The following is a 14,030-nucleotide window of genomic DNA, read 5'->3' as shown; positions in this document are numbered from 1 at the left end:
ACTGAATATTTGAAGTGTTACAATATTACATTCTTGATTAGATAATTTTCCAGACAGGTACATCAAAAAGTATTTCTCCTGTGTGCACTTTACCAAACATATTTGGTGACAAGGTTGAAAAATGAAAGATAAAGGACAAATGTATGTATGGCTATGAAATATAGAAGGAAAAATTGATAGCAAAATTGTTAAATGAAAATACATCTCTGATTTTTATTTCAGACTGTGAACAAGTACAGCCCCCGCTGTGGCTTCAGACTTTAATGAATGCTTGCAAGCAAGCAAGTGATTTCAGTGTTCAAGGTGTAACTATTTCCCTTGTGATGGACTTGGTTGGATTGACTCAATCTGTTGCACTTGTCACTGGAGAAAATCTGAACAGTGTGGAAACAGCTCAGCCTCTTAGTCCTAACCAGGGAAGAGTAGCTGTGGTCATCAGACCTCCTCTTACACAAGGCAATCTGAGATACATGGCTGAAAAGACAGACTTCTTTAAGGTACAGTGCGGTAGCTCACTGATGTTTTCTCTATACTCTTTTCTTGACTGATGAGGACTGACAGTTTTTGCCACTTAATCATTCTTGGTTTGATAAAGAACATTTCCTTACTGAATGTTCTGATAACAGTTGTAATTCATGTTGACTTCTAAATGAAAATATATAGTAATTTTTCCTACTGTGATTGTTTTACTGGCTACTTGGGTGAAAACACTTGTTTGAATCTATATTTTGAAAATCTAAATAAGAACTGGTTGAGTATAATCGTTAACTAGCAAAGGTATGAAATGGAGATAGGTATGCATGATTTAAGACTGATAAACCACACTTTGCATTTGTGATTTACATTTGTAATTTAGAAAAGGTAATCAGGAGCAGGGTATATTATGTAGTTAATTATATTCAAGTGGAAATTTATTTCTGGAGATGCCTGTGAGTTCTGACTCCTAACAGGATTTCTTTGTGTGGTTAGCTATTGCAGTGTTTCAAACAGCTGCATATGTCCATACAATTCAAACAGAAGAACAGTTTTATATATTGTTTCTTTGTCATATGCTTTGTCATATCAGATATGTCTCCCATCATTGCATAGAGCTCAGCGTAGTTCAGAACAAAACAAGGCACAGTACTGATTTGCTCTTCTTGCTCTCATTTGCTTCCTTTTGCAACTTCTGATTTCATGTCCGAAGCATATAGCTTTAACTCTGTGGGACCAGTTGGGTGATGGAACTCCTCAGCATCATCAGAAGAGTGTGGAGCTCTTCTACCAGTTGCACAACCTTGTTCCATCTTCTAGCATTTGTGAAGATGTTATTAGTCAACAGCTGACTCATAGAGACAAGGTAAGTTGTTCGTGTGGTTACTGAAAGGTGACTTAAGTGTATGTTTAATACTAGCAAAATGTATTTCAAAAAAGGACTTGGCACCTCAGTGGAAGATGTAAATAACTTCGGTGTTTAAAAAATGTTGCATTGTGTTGGTAAGTTTGTTTCAAATGTTAAAAGTATTCTTATCTTTCACTTGTGTGCGGAATATCAGATTCTTCCACCCTGACACCATCACCTTCTTTCCTATATTCTCACCTGCAAGAGATTTTAACCTAATCTCTGTATTTGATTCCTGTTTTCATGATATCGTGGTGTTTCACAAACCTATAAAAAGTGTTCTTAATGGTAGATCTCCTGACCGCTCCTCTTTCCCTGAGCAGCTTCTTTTCTTTTAAGCTCCCTTCATTTTGCTGTATCCTTACTACCTTTTTTTCTGACTTCTGATGTACTCTTTTCTATTTCACCTAACTCTTGCATCTTGTCTAAAGTAGCATCTGTGCTTTTCTCCTTCTTTACCTCCACAGAATGTGGAGAAAGAGAGAAAGGGGAAAAAGGTTTTTTTTTGTAACCGCTTTGCCTCTGTCACTTTTCTCACAGGGGGGCTTTGATTTCTTCTCTCTTAAGACAGCAATGTGTGGATCCTTGTCTCTGGGTCAAGGTGCCCTCCTTAACTGCCTTTCTGTTTGCCACTGTCTTCCATGTAAAGCATGAGATTTGCTTTCAGTTCTTTCCCTTTCAGAGAGAAACTGTGAATCTGCTGCGTCTGATGGTATTATTTTGCTTCTGCCTTACATCGCTTCTGCCATATATCCTTTCTCTTTTTTTGGCAGCAAGAAGGTTCTTTTCTTGTCTTTCTGGCCATTCATGCATTATCTGATTATGGTTCTTTCTTTCTGTAAGAATAAGTGTAAATATCAGAGAAAAGAGTGGCTTGTATTTTACTTGCCGATCCCAAAAGCTGTGCTGTGTGTTTGAGCTTCATCTTCTGATGTTTCTCTTCATTAATTGTTCGCATTCCTGTGAGATTCCTTTCCCTTTTTAGGAAGTGAGAAGATTACAGTAACTAGATATCCTCAGTGAGGAGTCTACAGTTATTCTTTGATCTCTTATGGCCCCTCTCTTTTGTAGTTATGTCACTGAAAGACTTGAGTGCTAAGTGTTCACATTTGCCTGTTCTACAGGCTAGCTGAACTGCTGTAACAGTAATTGCTAGGGTTTGTTTGTTTGTTGTTTTGTTTTGTTTTTTTGCATCTGTCCATGGGAATTATGGTGCTTGCCTAATCATGGAACTGGGTTGTCTGTACGCCTGTACACCTGTACACCTTTCTTCAGTACGCTGCTAAAGCTACTTTTTCCTTGAAGGTCTTTATTTTCCATCACTGCCTCCTGCAAACAGCCATGGAGTACAATTTGAGCAGAACCTCTTTGTGGAAAGAATGCTGCTTCTTTGCCTCTATGACAAACGTTTGGTTTCTGGTTGTTCTTGAAATCTCTTCTTTTTTTTATGCTAGGCAAGCGGGGCTTTTCAGTGTTAAGCTATATGTAGATCTTGTCCATTATCAGAAGTTATGTTTTACTGCCCACTATATTAAGCAGTTAGCTTTTACTGTGGTTAACAAGTGTTCTGTTTGTCACGAGGAGATCCTCTTTTCTCTAGAAAGTTATTTGAGATAGAGGCTGTCAGTTTCTCATTGGAGTTGAGGCCTTTGTAGTGCTTTACAGTCTTAAATAAGTGAACTGCGTTCACAGCCCCAGCAGAATGAATGATAGGGTACTACCTGCTTACATGCACTGAAATTTCCTGGCTGTGTCATTTAGCAGAAGTTGCCTTTCTGCCTTTCTACCAAAGTAACCAGGTCAACAAAAGCAGTTATGAGCCAGTTTTTGTTAATCACTGCAGTTCACAGTTTGGCATATTGACAAAACTACTAGTGAGTTATAGTTTCAAGTATTTTAATGGCCTGCGACCAGCTGTGACTGTGGATGGGACATTCAGTCATTTTTGCTAAAATTAAAGTGAAGAGAGTAACTTCTTACATCGTACCAGCATGGATTGCAAGGACTTGCATGGAGTCATCTGTATGTGTTTAAAAAGTGGAATTTTCTCTTTATTCAGTGGGTGTTAGCAAATAGTTTTGTGCAAATGTAGATTTTGCAGCAGCTTTTTTTTCTGGAAATCACGTTTTTTTTTTTTCTAAATAAATGCTTTTCTTTCCAAAGTCCTGGTTTGTTGTTGTTTTTTTTTTAGTACACATCTGATGCAATGCATCTTGTACATCTTGTAATTTTTATTTTTTGTGGCTTTTACTTAAAATTTGCGTTATAGTGGCAGCACTTGTTAGTTTTTGCAAAGCTTCTTAAGCTGCATGTTGTAAAATAAGTATGGAAGTATGCCAGATTATCACTTTTATCACAGTTTGTGATTTGGTCTCATTTTTGTAAGTTAAAAAGAAAGAAGTGAAAATCTCAGTAAGCATCTTGTCACCCTGTATTTTGGTAGCTTAGTTTGAGCTGTGATTGTATTTGAAAGTAATTTTGTATGACTTTTCTTTAGTATAGCTATCCTGATTTTTATACTTTGCTTGTTCAGTCATGGGGAGTCATCTGCTGCAGTAATCATGTTTTCTTTGTCAAAAACAAACCTATAAGTTCCAGTGTGAAAATTGGTATCTTACTGATAAACTCTATCTATATTGTATACAGCGAGGGAATTCTTACGTCTCCCTTGCCAACCTATTTTCATTCCCTTGTTTCCCTGGTTACTGTGTTTAATCTCATGATTCCAGACACTACCAGCTGGTTAACTATCTGTAAGTACTTTTTTTCTGTCTGCCACTCTGCTTCTGTATCCTTGGCTTTTCCTGTTTGAAAGCTTGCATGTTTCTTCCTGCTCACTCTTCATCTCCACTAGAGCTTTGGTATAGATAAACTAACTGAAAGCAGAGGCATATGTAACTCATGAGAATAAGATGAGTATTCAAGTTAATACATTAAGTATGGCTTGAAAATGTTCTAAATACCTGGAAACTGAGGCAGACAAGGTCAAGATGAAGAGAGTGGGCAATTGTTAATGTTGCTGAAGTTGTTAACAAAGATTTGTTCTCTATTATTGCTTTTACTGTAAGAAAACAGGATTTGAATGTATAAAGTTGTTAAAAATACCTACTTGATATATTTTACATTGCTGTATACCCCTTTTCTCCAGTTGTTATCAGAGGTTGCTATATTATGATAGATCTAACTTATAATTTAATTCACAGAAAGTCAGAATGGAAGCACATGCAAAGTTCGCAGTCCTATGGCATCTCACTCGTGACCTTCATATTAACAAGTCATCCTCCTTTGGCCGTACCTTTGACAGGTTAGTGATGGCAAGTGTGATCCAGTTAAAAGTTTTGAGGCAAAACTGTTTTAACTAAGTCATACTGGCAGCAAGTAATGTTTAGAATTTAGGAAATACAATGTAACTAAGAGCCAGAAAGGAGGTAAACAAATTAGTTAAGCAAACTGCTTTTCATGGTGATGATTATGTACGCTGTTAAGATTTTCTGTTAGCTATAGAGTAGGACAGGAATGGTCATGTAATGCATTGATTCTCAGCATAGTTCACTATTTGTATATTGAACATAATATCTAAGTTCTTACTGTGATTTGGTTTGGAAAAAAAAAAAAGGGAAGAGAAGTCCACACAGAAATGAATTATATGATAACAGAAAGAAACATGCAAACTAAAGAACAATTGCAAGTTAGCACTAAGATATAAAAGTTACTTTGTTTAACCTGTGTTTTGTGTAAAGTGCCACTTACACAAACAGTGAGGGATCTCCCTTTTGCATTCTGAGGTCAGGCTACCTTAGAAAGAACTGAATGATCTGGACTTTGAACCGGACTCATCTTTCTCAGTTAGCATAAATGTGGGAAAGTCCGTATTTGATTTTTCTAGTGTATGCTTAGCTGTAGGAAGCAGATTAAAAGGGTTATCTCTTTGCCTTGGTTCTGTCACTCACTGCAGAAGTGGTGATAAATTCTGTACTTACCTCTAAGAGCTTTTGAACTTGTATCACTGGACGATGTGGAACAGCTGGTAAAATTCAAAGTCCTATATATAAAAATATATATTATTTTTACCCAGTTTAGTAAAGGATGCTAAAATCTAAAAGTATAAAAAGAAGAAAATAATGATGGTAGGAAGAACTGAGATGCCAAATACACTTCTCCCAGTTCTTGAAGAAAAGTTCCATGATAATAAATTGTCTTAAATTAAAAATTTAAATTCCTTAAAAATAAATTGTCTTCTTTTCCATACAACTATGTAAATCAGCATTTTATCGTTTTGTGCTATTTATAGGCAACCAAACCTTGCTACGCTCAGTGCTGAACAAATACTTCTTGACTATACTACTGTTACTACAAGAGCTATGTTAACTAACTTTATTACTAGCTTTTCCAGGCAATTTCTTAAATAGGCTAGACTAAAATGCAAAACCTAGGATTGTGGAGTTTGAGTTCCAAAGAAAATAGTGTTGTATATGGAAAATATACTGGAATATGTTCTGTTGCATAGAGATTTGTTATATATCAGGTTCAAACAAGATTATACTAGGTAGTACAGAATACGTGAGGTTCGTTCTTCTTCCTGTTCTAGATCTCTGTTTATCATGCTGGACAGCCTTAACAGCTTGGATGGTTCTACATGGTCAGTGGGACAGGCCTGGTTAAATCAAGTACTTCAAAGACATGACATTGCAAGGGTCCTTGAGCCTTTGCTCCTACTGCTTCTTCATCCAAAAACTCAACGAGTTTCTGTTCAGCGAGTACAGGCTGAATGTCACTGGACTAAGTCTCCCTATCACCCTGAAGAAGAAAATGAAAAACGCTTTATGCAGAAGTTTAGCTGTGCTGATGGTATGTACGAAAGAAAACTCTACGAAGTTCATTAAATAATTGTTTAATTTGCTATTTACATAAAATGTTTAAAATACAGATTTTGTTTAGCATAATTAGCAAAATAAAGTGCTAGAATGACCGCTGCTTATGTGTGCATTTACGCATGTTTTTTTTAAATTCAAATCTACGTGTCCAAAGTACCCTTGAAGTTTAATTGCTCACAAATTAAGGCAAAATGCTCGTATTTTAATGAAAACTATGTTTTATGTCCTATGGACTTCAGTAGAACTTAACCATTTGACGTGAAGCTTTGCAAAGAAGTGAAATGCTTTTGTGAATTAGAACCACTAATGTGGAGCTGACTGAAAACATACTGATTCAGTTTAAAGATCTTTCTGTTTATTGTATATTTTTAGCAATATAATTTTTTTAAATTAAAGCACAGGTAGGACTGTTATTTTTCCTGAGGGAATTATGTTGTTTTACTAAGGTCTAGTATAAAATAATCTTGCTTTGACTATGTGGATGAATTGCTTTCTTATTAATGTTTTTCAGTTTTCAAGTGAAAAAGATCTATTTACCATGCCTTTTTAAAATTGAAAGTCTTGATAATAGTTTAAATTCTAAATTTTAAGTTCTATTCTGAATTACAAAATATTGTGCATGTAATTTATTGTTTGTTTCTCTTCAAGCATTTACTCATGTGCCTGTAAGCCAAGGACAACTTCTTATACCTAAAGAAGGCAATGAAAAACAACTCGCTATAGATGAAATGGAGAACTTCAGCCTGACTGTCAACCCTCTGAGCGACAGACTTTCCTTGTTAAGTACCAGCAGTGAGACCATTCCAATGGTTGTGTCTGATTTTGACCTTCCTGACAATCAGGTTGAAATACTGCAGAGTTCTGACTCAGGCTGTTCTCAGTCATCTACTGGAGACAACATCAGTTATGAGGTGGAAACGGAAAGCCTGAGTGCTCAAGATAGCTCTCAGACTCTAAGAGAAGATTCACCTGATGAAATTGTGCAGCAAGTGGTTACTGATCTTATATGCAAAGTTGTAAGCAGTCTTGGAGAGGAGAATGAGCCAGTTAAATACAGTCTGCACTCTGAGGATACTTCATGTAAATTCAGTCCTTTAGATAATCCTGAAGAGGTGACTAGAAGTGAAGAACAAAATATTCAAAGTAGCCAAAGTAGTCTGCTTAGTAATGACAGCTCCCAGTTATTGTCGGCATCAACTGAGACTGGACTTGAGAGCTTAAGAGATGAAATTTCAAGAAATAACTCTTCACCCTGTATTACAGCAAGCCAGCAATCCCTCTCTGATATCACTCTTGCTTCCACAGAATCCAAGTCCAGAAAGCGAAGCCACAGTAGTATTCAGTTCAGCTTCAAAGGAAAACTACCAGAAAAAATGTCAGAGAAGGAAACAATTGTTAAAGAGGCTGGTAAGCAACCAGGTGCAAAACCAAAGGTGAAAATAGCCAAAAAGAAAGATGAAGAGAAGAAGAAAGCACAAACAGAAAAGCTTAAACAAACAAATGTGTTCTTCAGTGATGGTCTTGATTTAGAAAACTGGTACAGTTGTGGGGAAGGAGAAATTTCAGAAATCGAAAGTGATGTAGGTTCCCCAGGGATGCGAAAATCTCCCAACTTTAATATCCATCCACTATATCAACATGTGCTGCTTTATCTTCAGCTGTATGACTCTTCAAGAACTTTGTATGCTTTTTCTGCAATTAAAGCAATTCTGAAAACAAATCCTTCAGCTTTTGTAAGTGCTATCTCCACTACCAGTGTCAACAATGCATACACTCCTCAGCTGTCACTGCTCCAGAATCTTCTAGCCAGGCATCGGATATCTGTTATGGGCAAGGATTTCTACAGTCACATCCCGGTTGATTCTAACCATAACTTTCGGAGTTCCATGTACATCGAAATTCTTATCTCCTTGTGTTTATATTATATGCGGAGCCACTACCCTACTCATGTTAAAGTAACCTCACAAGATCTAATAGGAAACCGTAATATGCAAATGATGAGCATAGAAATTTTGACACTTCTCTTTGCTGAATTGGCAAAAGTTATAGAAAGCTCTGCAAAGGGCTTTCCTAGTTTCATTTCGGACATGTTATCCAAGTGCAAGGTTCAGAAAGTGATCCTGCATTGTCTGCTCTCCTCTATCTTTAGTGCGCAGAAATGGCACAGTGAAAAGACGGCTGGAAAAAACATAGTGGCTGTAGAGGAAGGTTTTTCTGAAGACAGCCTTATAAACTTTTCTGAAGATGAATTTGACAATGGCAGTACTCTACAGTCACAGCTTTTAAAGGTACTTCAACGGCTGATTGTGCTGGAACATAAAGTAATGACTGTGCCTGAGGAAAATGAAACAGGTTTTGACTTTGTCATAACAGACTTGGAGCACATTGGTCCCCAGCAGCCAATGACTTCTCTTCAGTATTTACATTCCCAGCCAATAACCTGCCAAGGCATGTTTCTCTGTGCAGTGATAAGAGCTTTACATCAACACTGTGCCTGTAAAATGCATCCTCAGTGGATTGGCCTTATCACTTCCACTTTGCCTTACATGGGAAAAGTTCTTCAGAGGGTGGTTGTTTCTGTGACTCTTCAGCTCTGCAGGAACTTGGAAAATTTAATTCAACAATATAAATATGAAACAGGATTATCTGATAATAGGTATGTGTATGTAGAGGCGTATAATCTGGTAAAATGTATTTGATTGTCTTGAATTACTTTGCCTACAGATAAATGCATTTAAAAAAAAAAAATATATATATATATATATAATCTGTTGTAGGCCTATTTGGATGGCATCAGTCACTCCTCCAGATATGATTCTTACCTTATTGGAAGGAATTACAACAATAATTCATTACTGCCTCCTAGACCCATCAACGCAGTATCATCAGGTAAAGTTACTTGGTCATCTGAGAGGTTCCTATGCAGTGTATTTCCAGGGTGGTGTCTGTCTGCCACTTTCTGACTGGACTGTATTCATCATGCAGTGTACCAAAATATTATCTTTTTTCTTATATTCACAGTTTTTCACTTTTAGTCAAGCAATATTTTTGATCTCATATTATGAACATAGTCTCTGACAAATTTGACCCACATTCTACAAGAAAACTTTTGTCCTCCGGTTTCTGCTATCTTGTTTTTCATTTTTTGTTTTCTTTTTGTTCTTAATTGCCTTCTGTTTGTTTAAAAATAACTGAAAAGTGTTCGTCTGTGCAAACCTCAAATTCTGAAATAATTGTTTTGCAAAGATTTTGACATTATACAAAATTGATTGCTGTAGTCATGAGATGCCACGTGTTCAGAATACATTCCATACTGGGTGACTGAGAATCAAAAGATTCTGTAATTGATTATTTGATAGACTCAACCTGTACATACTGTACAAAGTATTGAAACAGTGTTTTGAAAGAGTCAAGGTATAGAGCTTTCTTGTACATTGTCTCAATTTATGCTATTTTACTAATGTTGTTTATGTAGATATTTAATACTCTTCCTCCTCTTTCCCTCCTGAAATCCAACAGCTTTTGGTTAATGTAGATCAGAAGCACTTGATTGAAGCACGCAATGGGATTCTGTCTATCCTGCATATGATCATGTCTTCTGTGACTTTGCTGTGGAACATTCTTCACCTTGCAGACTCTTCAGAGAAAACTGCTGCTGCTGCTGCTGCATCCGTTACCACTATTAATCTTGGGTCAACAAAGGTCAGAATATCAGGGATAATATCATTTAAATTGTTCCTGAATACCTGAATACAAAGTAAATCCAGTTGGATCTCTTAAATGTAAACTGGCTTTGAATACGTTTGTCCTTATTTACTTATCCTCCTGAAAAACAAGGCTTTCATAAATGGGTATTGAATCTACTTTTAAACTTAAATGTTACCAGCTGACAACAATGCATCTACCCTGTTTTTTTTGCAAAGAAAATTATATCCATCCTGAATAGTACTTGCACCATTTAAGCCACCCTTTTATGCCTCAAGAGATGTAACATATTCATCTAAAACCTTAATAAAAGAGAACTCTCGTCTTAAAACACCTTGAACTTGGACATTTTTGATCTAGTTCCTTTGTCCATTCAGTGCCCATACAGTGATGTTACTATGCATGGGGAAATAGCCTAGCAAGCAGTAAGCCAGCAATCATAAAGAAGGCAATTTGAGAAGGGATCGAGTAGGACTGTACTGAGAATGCTGCCTAGGCCTCATATTGGAAGCACTCCAGACTTCTAATACTGCATGTTCTTAAACAGGAGATTGTTGTTTAAATCTGGAATGTTTAAAAATTTTTTCCTCACAGTTAATCCAAATCCACCAAGTACTGTTTTTGATGATTCTGCTTAACATCCCTTTAAACCTTTTGTCGTTCAGGCTGAAGGAGTCATAACCCGTTGTCTAAGACTACATGTCTTTCCACAGAAATTATCCGTGGTCCTGTTTGGGCTTCCAGCAGGGCTTCCTAGTCAATGAAAGAAAGAGTCTATACTTCTGGATGGCATATGTTGTACACTGCTTCTGTGAAAATAAGAAAAGCTTTTGTATTCTGGTTCAACATTAACTTTTCCGTAAATCTCAGATTTTCTTTATTTTGCCCAAATCCTCAGTATTCAAAAGAACACCCAACATGTGCTGTGCAGGAAGAAATCCTTTTTAAGCCTGGCAACCACACTCATGGCAAGTGCATAGTCAAGTTCTAGGATCCTGTATAGCAGATTACTGCAGGCTTATACCATTTCTGCTTGAATATATCTGACCAGACTAGAAATGACTTTCATGAACAGATGAAGTGCATTTTTCTCTGAAATCTTCCTGTCATAAAAAAAAATATATATATGGATGAAGGACAGGATGAGAAGGTAGCTTAAGAAAAAGAGTGCTCTTTTTCCTGACCCAAACTTGCATAAAGAACGATGACACACGCTTGTTGTTAAGAGTTTAAACAGTGAATATTTCAGTCTCCTAGAGTAACATGTTCTTTTTTATATAATTTTTTTCCTACTACTTAATTTTTATCTCACTTGCCATAAAGTCCATCCCTATTTGTAGATGCAAACGTTTTCTTTCTTCTTCATAATTCTCATACACATTTGATAATTATGCCTCCACTTACGTTCATCTCCTGATTATACATACCCATTTCTTCCTCTTATAGGTCACTTTCTGTATCACTAATCTTTCTTGTTTTTTATAGTTTGAGTTCTCTCAGCTTGTGTACATTTCTTGAAGTAAGGTGTCCAAAACTGGACATGGTACATGGTATCTTCTTTCAGGGTAAATATTTCATGTCTGTCATGAAGTGCTGCTGTTTATGAATGCTTTTTTTCCCCTTTCCTTGCAAAGTTGTCACAGTGACTTTGTGATCCACTATAATCCAAAAATTTTATTTTTATGCAGCGCTGCTATCTAAATACTTTTTCATCCTGAATAATTAGTTATTTTTCCCCTACCTTTGCATGCAAAGCTCAAGTTTGTTACTGTAGTCTACTTTTTTCAGGACACTTTTCCGATTTGTCCGATCATTTTGATTTCTGTGTCTTCCTTTCAGTCTCTTCCCTCTTCATTATCATTTGCAAATTTAAAAAGTGTATTTTCTCTTCCCTCATCTTAGTCATTAGTAAAATGATTGAAGAATACCACATGTAAAGCAGAGCTTTATGAATCCCCTTTCATTTTTACAAAAAAATTAGCGTTAGCTACCATCCAAGTCTGGCTTTATAGCTAGCTGTTCTATACATAATGCAGGAGTGCTTATCTAAATGTTCATGTTATTCTGTGTTTCAGAATTTGAGGCAACAGATTCTTGAGCTGTTGGGTCCAATTTCAATGAATCATGGTGTTCACTTCATGGCTGCCATTGCATTTGTATGGAATGAAAGGAGACAAAATAAAAATGCTTCCAGAACAAAGGTATGTTAATGCTAACACAGTCCCTTTAAATAGCAGTGGTAGCTTTAAGTGATTTAGGAACATAAGGGCTAAGATTTGAGCATTCCAGTGAAATGGAAAATATTTTTAACTAGCATCTGTACCTTCAGGGAGTTATCAGTTTAAAACCTTGTGGTTTTTTTTCCTGTACCTTTCTAGACTCCAAAACTGTGTGTGCCAGCAAAGCTGCACTGTAGCAGAGCAAGAAAGTAACAATTTGTGCACAGACTTAGCTGTGTGAATGCACACCGAGTACCTTCATAAATAGACGAGGTTTTTTGTTTGTATATCCTATTTGCCACAGCCTGTCAAAAGCATGATTTTGTTGAATTATTTATAATTCACTGTCTTCACAGTCAGATGTCAGTGTTTAATCACTATCCTTTTTATTTGTCTAGATTTGCACAAATAGAGTATTTGCTGCCTTTTTGCTTTTGAAGCCACAATTATGACGCCTCTGCATATGTGTTATATTTCAGGCTTTATTTATGTAATTCTCTCAGATGCTGCAGCAGAATTTACATTCTTTGCCTCAACACCCTCAACCTCTCAAGTGCATGTTTTTAAGATAGTACTCTGTTTGGTGATAACTTTGTAGGAGATTTAGACTTGTTGTTTCTAGCCAGGGCACGATACTTCTGCAAAGTTGTCTCGAACATATCAAGTATAGCTATTTTTACTCTGACTCTTAAATTGTTGGAATATTGTTCTTCACTTCCTAGAAATGTACTCCTTTAGAGCTTTCTTAAAAGCATCATGAATAGTAAAGACAGCTTTCTAAGATGCTTCATAGTCAGTAAAAACATAACTGCTCTGTGACGCATTTCGGATTTGGATCTCGTTTCTCGTCTTTCGTAGTTGGTCTCATTCCGGTTACTTAAGAAGCAAGCCCATGAGGCAAATTGTCTTAATTTTAGTATAGGCTTTGTGATGATAATGCAACGTATCTGATTCTTCCAGGTTATACCTACAGCAGGTGAAGAACAGCTTCTGCTGGTCGAGCTGGTTCGTTCTATCAGTGTTATGAGGACTGAGACTGTTATACAAACAGTGAAAGAAGTTTTGAAACAGCCTCCAGCCATAGCAAAGGACAAGGTATGGAAACTGAGGAAGTGCTATTTATTTATTTAATGTCGTCTTACCAGAACTTAGGACACTGATGATATATATACTTCATGAACAGCACTGAGCAAGTAACTATTCTCCCAGTAAGTACAGGAACTTTGAATACCTTGTAGATGGATGAACTTTTGGAGGGAAGTCATAATCTGCTTAAGTCAATACCGTTTTTTGAGCAACTCTAGAGTCCTGTTTATTGCTTCTTACTAAGTGTTTTGTAGGAATAGGTTACTTACTTGAAGGTTACTTTATTTCTTGAACTGCCTTCTTTATACAGTGCATGGGGTTTAGGATGTTAAAGAAATGAGATTTTAAAATTTAAGACAATTGTCAAATTTATATCCATTATAACCTTTTTGTAACAGGAAAGACCAAATATCTTTCCTCATTTACTCTATTTTCACATATCTAATAACAATATTTTAATAATTTCATTCTTAAAACCATGCTAAAATAATTTTAATGACGATTCATTTGTATGCTATTTTATAATTAGCATCCAAGTTAAAAATATAAGAAGGATGTAAAACTATTACAGAGTGTCCGAAGGAGGGTTAAGAAGTCTGTCTTCTGGCATTCTACTTCTCTTCCTCTCAAATCCTCTCTTGCTAAACATTTGGTTACCCAAGCAGTGTTGATCTAGTGGTGAACTAGATAAGAGAAACGATCTGCTCTAAAACTAACCTCCAAAAAGCCTGGCCAGCTTTTGGTTTTCCTGCTGACTATGTGGAT

General features: G+C 36.4%; 1 protein-coding gene across 5 annotated transcripts in view; it reads left to right on the top strand.

The window, feature by feature from the left end:
* Nucleotides 1-14,030, top strand: part of DOPEY1 (dopey family member 1) — a 64,805-nt gene that overhangs the window by 34,214 nt on the left and 16,561 nt on the right. For all 5 annotated transcript variants that reach the window (XR_002436824.1, XM_021391603.1, XM_021391604.1 and 2 more), the window contains exons 15-23: nucleotides 223-497; nucleotides 1,187-1,339; nucleotides 4,585-4,685; nucleotides 5,970-6,229; nucleotides 6,904-8,911; nucleotides 9,033-9,144; nucleotides 9,775-9,957; nucleotides 12,036-12,161; nucleotides 13,140-13,274. Coding sequence is in view for 4 of the 5 variants with exons in the window: in XM_021391603.1 (XP_021247278.1) it covers nucleotides 223-497; nucleotides 1,187-1,339; nucleotides 4,585-4,685; nucleotides 5,970-6,229; nucleotides 6,904-8,911; nucleotides 9,033-9,144; nucleotides 9,775-9,957; nucleotides 12,036-12,161; nucleotides 13,140-13,274 (3,353 nt within the window). In the remaining variant the exon portion in view is untranslated. The remainder of the gene's footprint in view (nucleotides 1-222; nucleotides 498-1,186; nucleotides 1,340-4,584; nucleotides 4,686-5,969; nucleotides 6,230-6,903; nucleotides 8,912-9,032; nucleotides 9,145-9,774; nucleotides 9,958-12,035; nucleotides 12,162-13,139; nucleotides 13,275-14,030) is intronic.

This window comes from Numida meleagris, chromosome 3, assembly GCF_002078875.1.
Source record: "Numida meleagris isolate 19003 breed g44 Domestic line chromosome 3, NumMel1.0, whole genome shotgun sequence".
Taxonomy (NCBI): Eukaryota; Metazoa; Chordata; class Aves; order Galliformes; family Numididae; genus Numida; species Numida meleagris.
The sequence above is the reverse complement of the archived record's forward strand: the minus strand, read 5'-3'. Positions and strand labels throughout refer to the sequence as shown.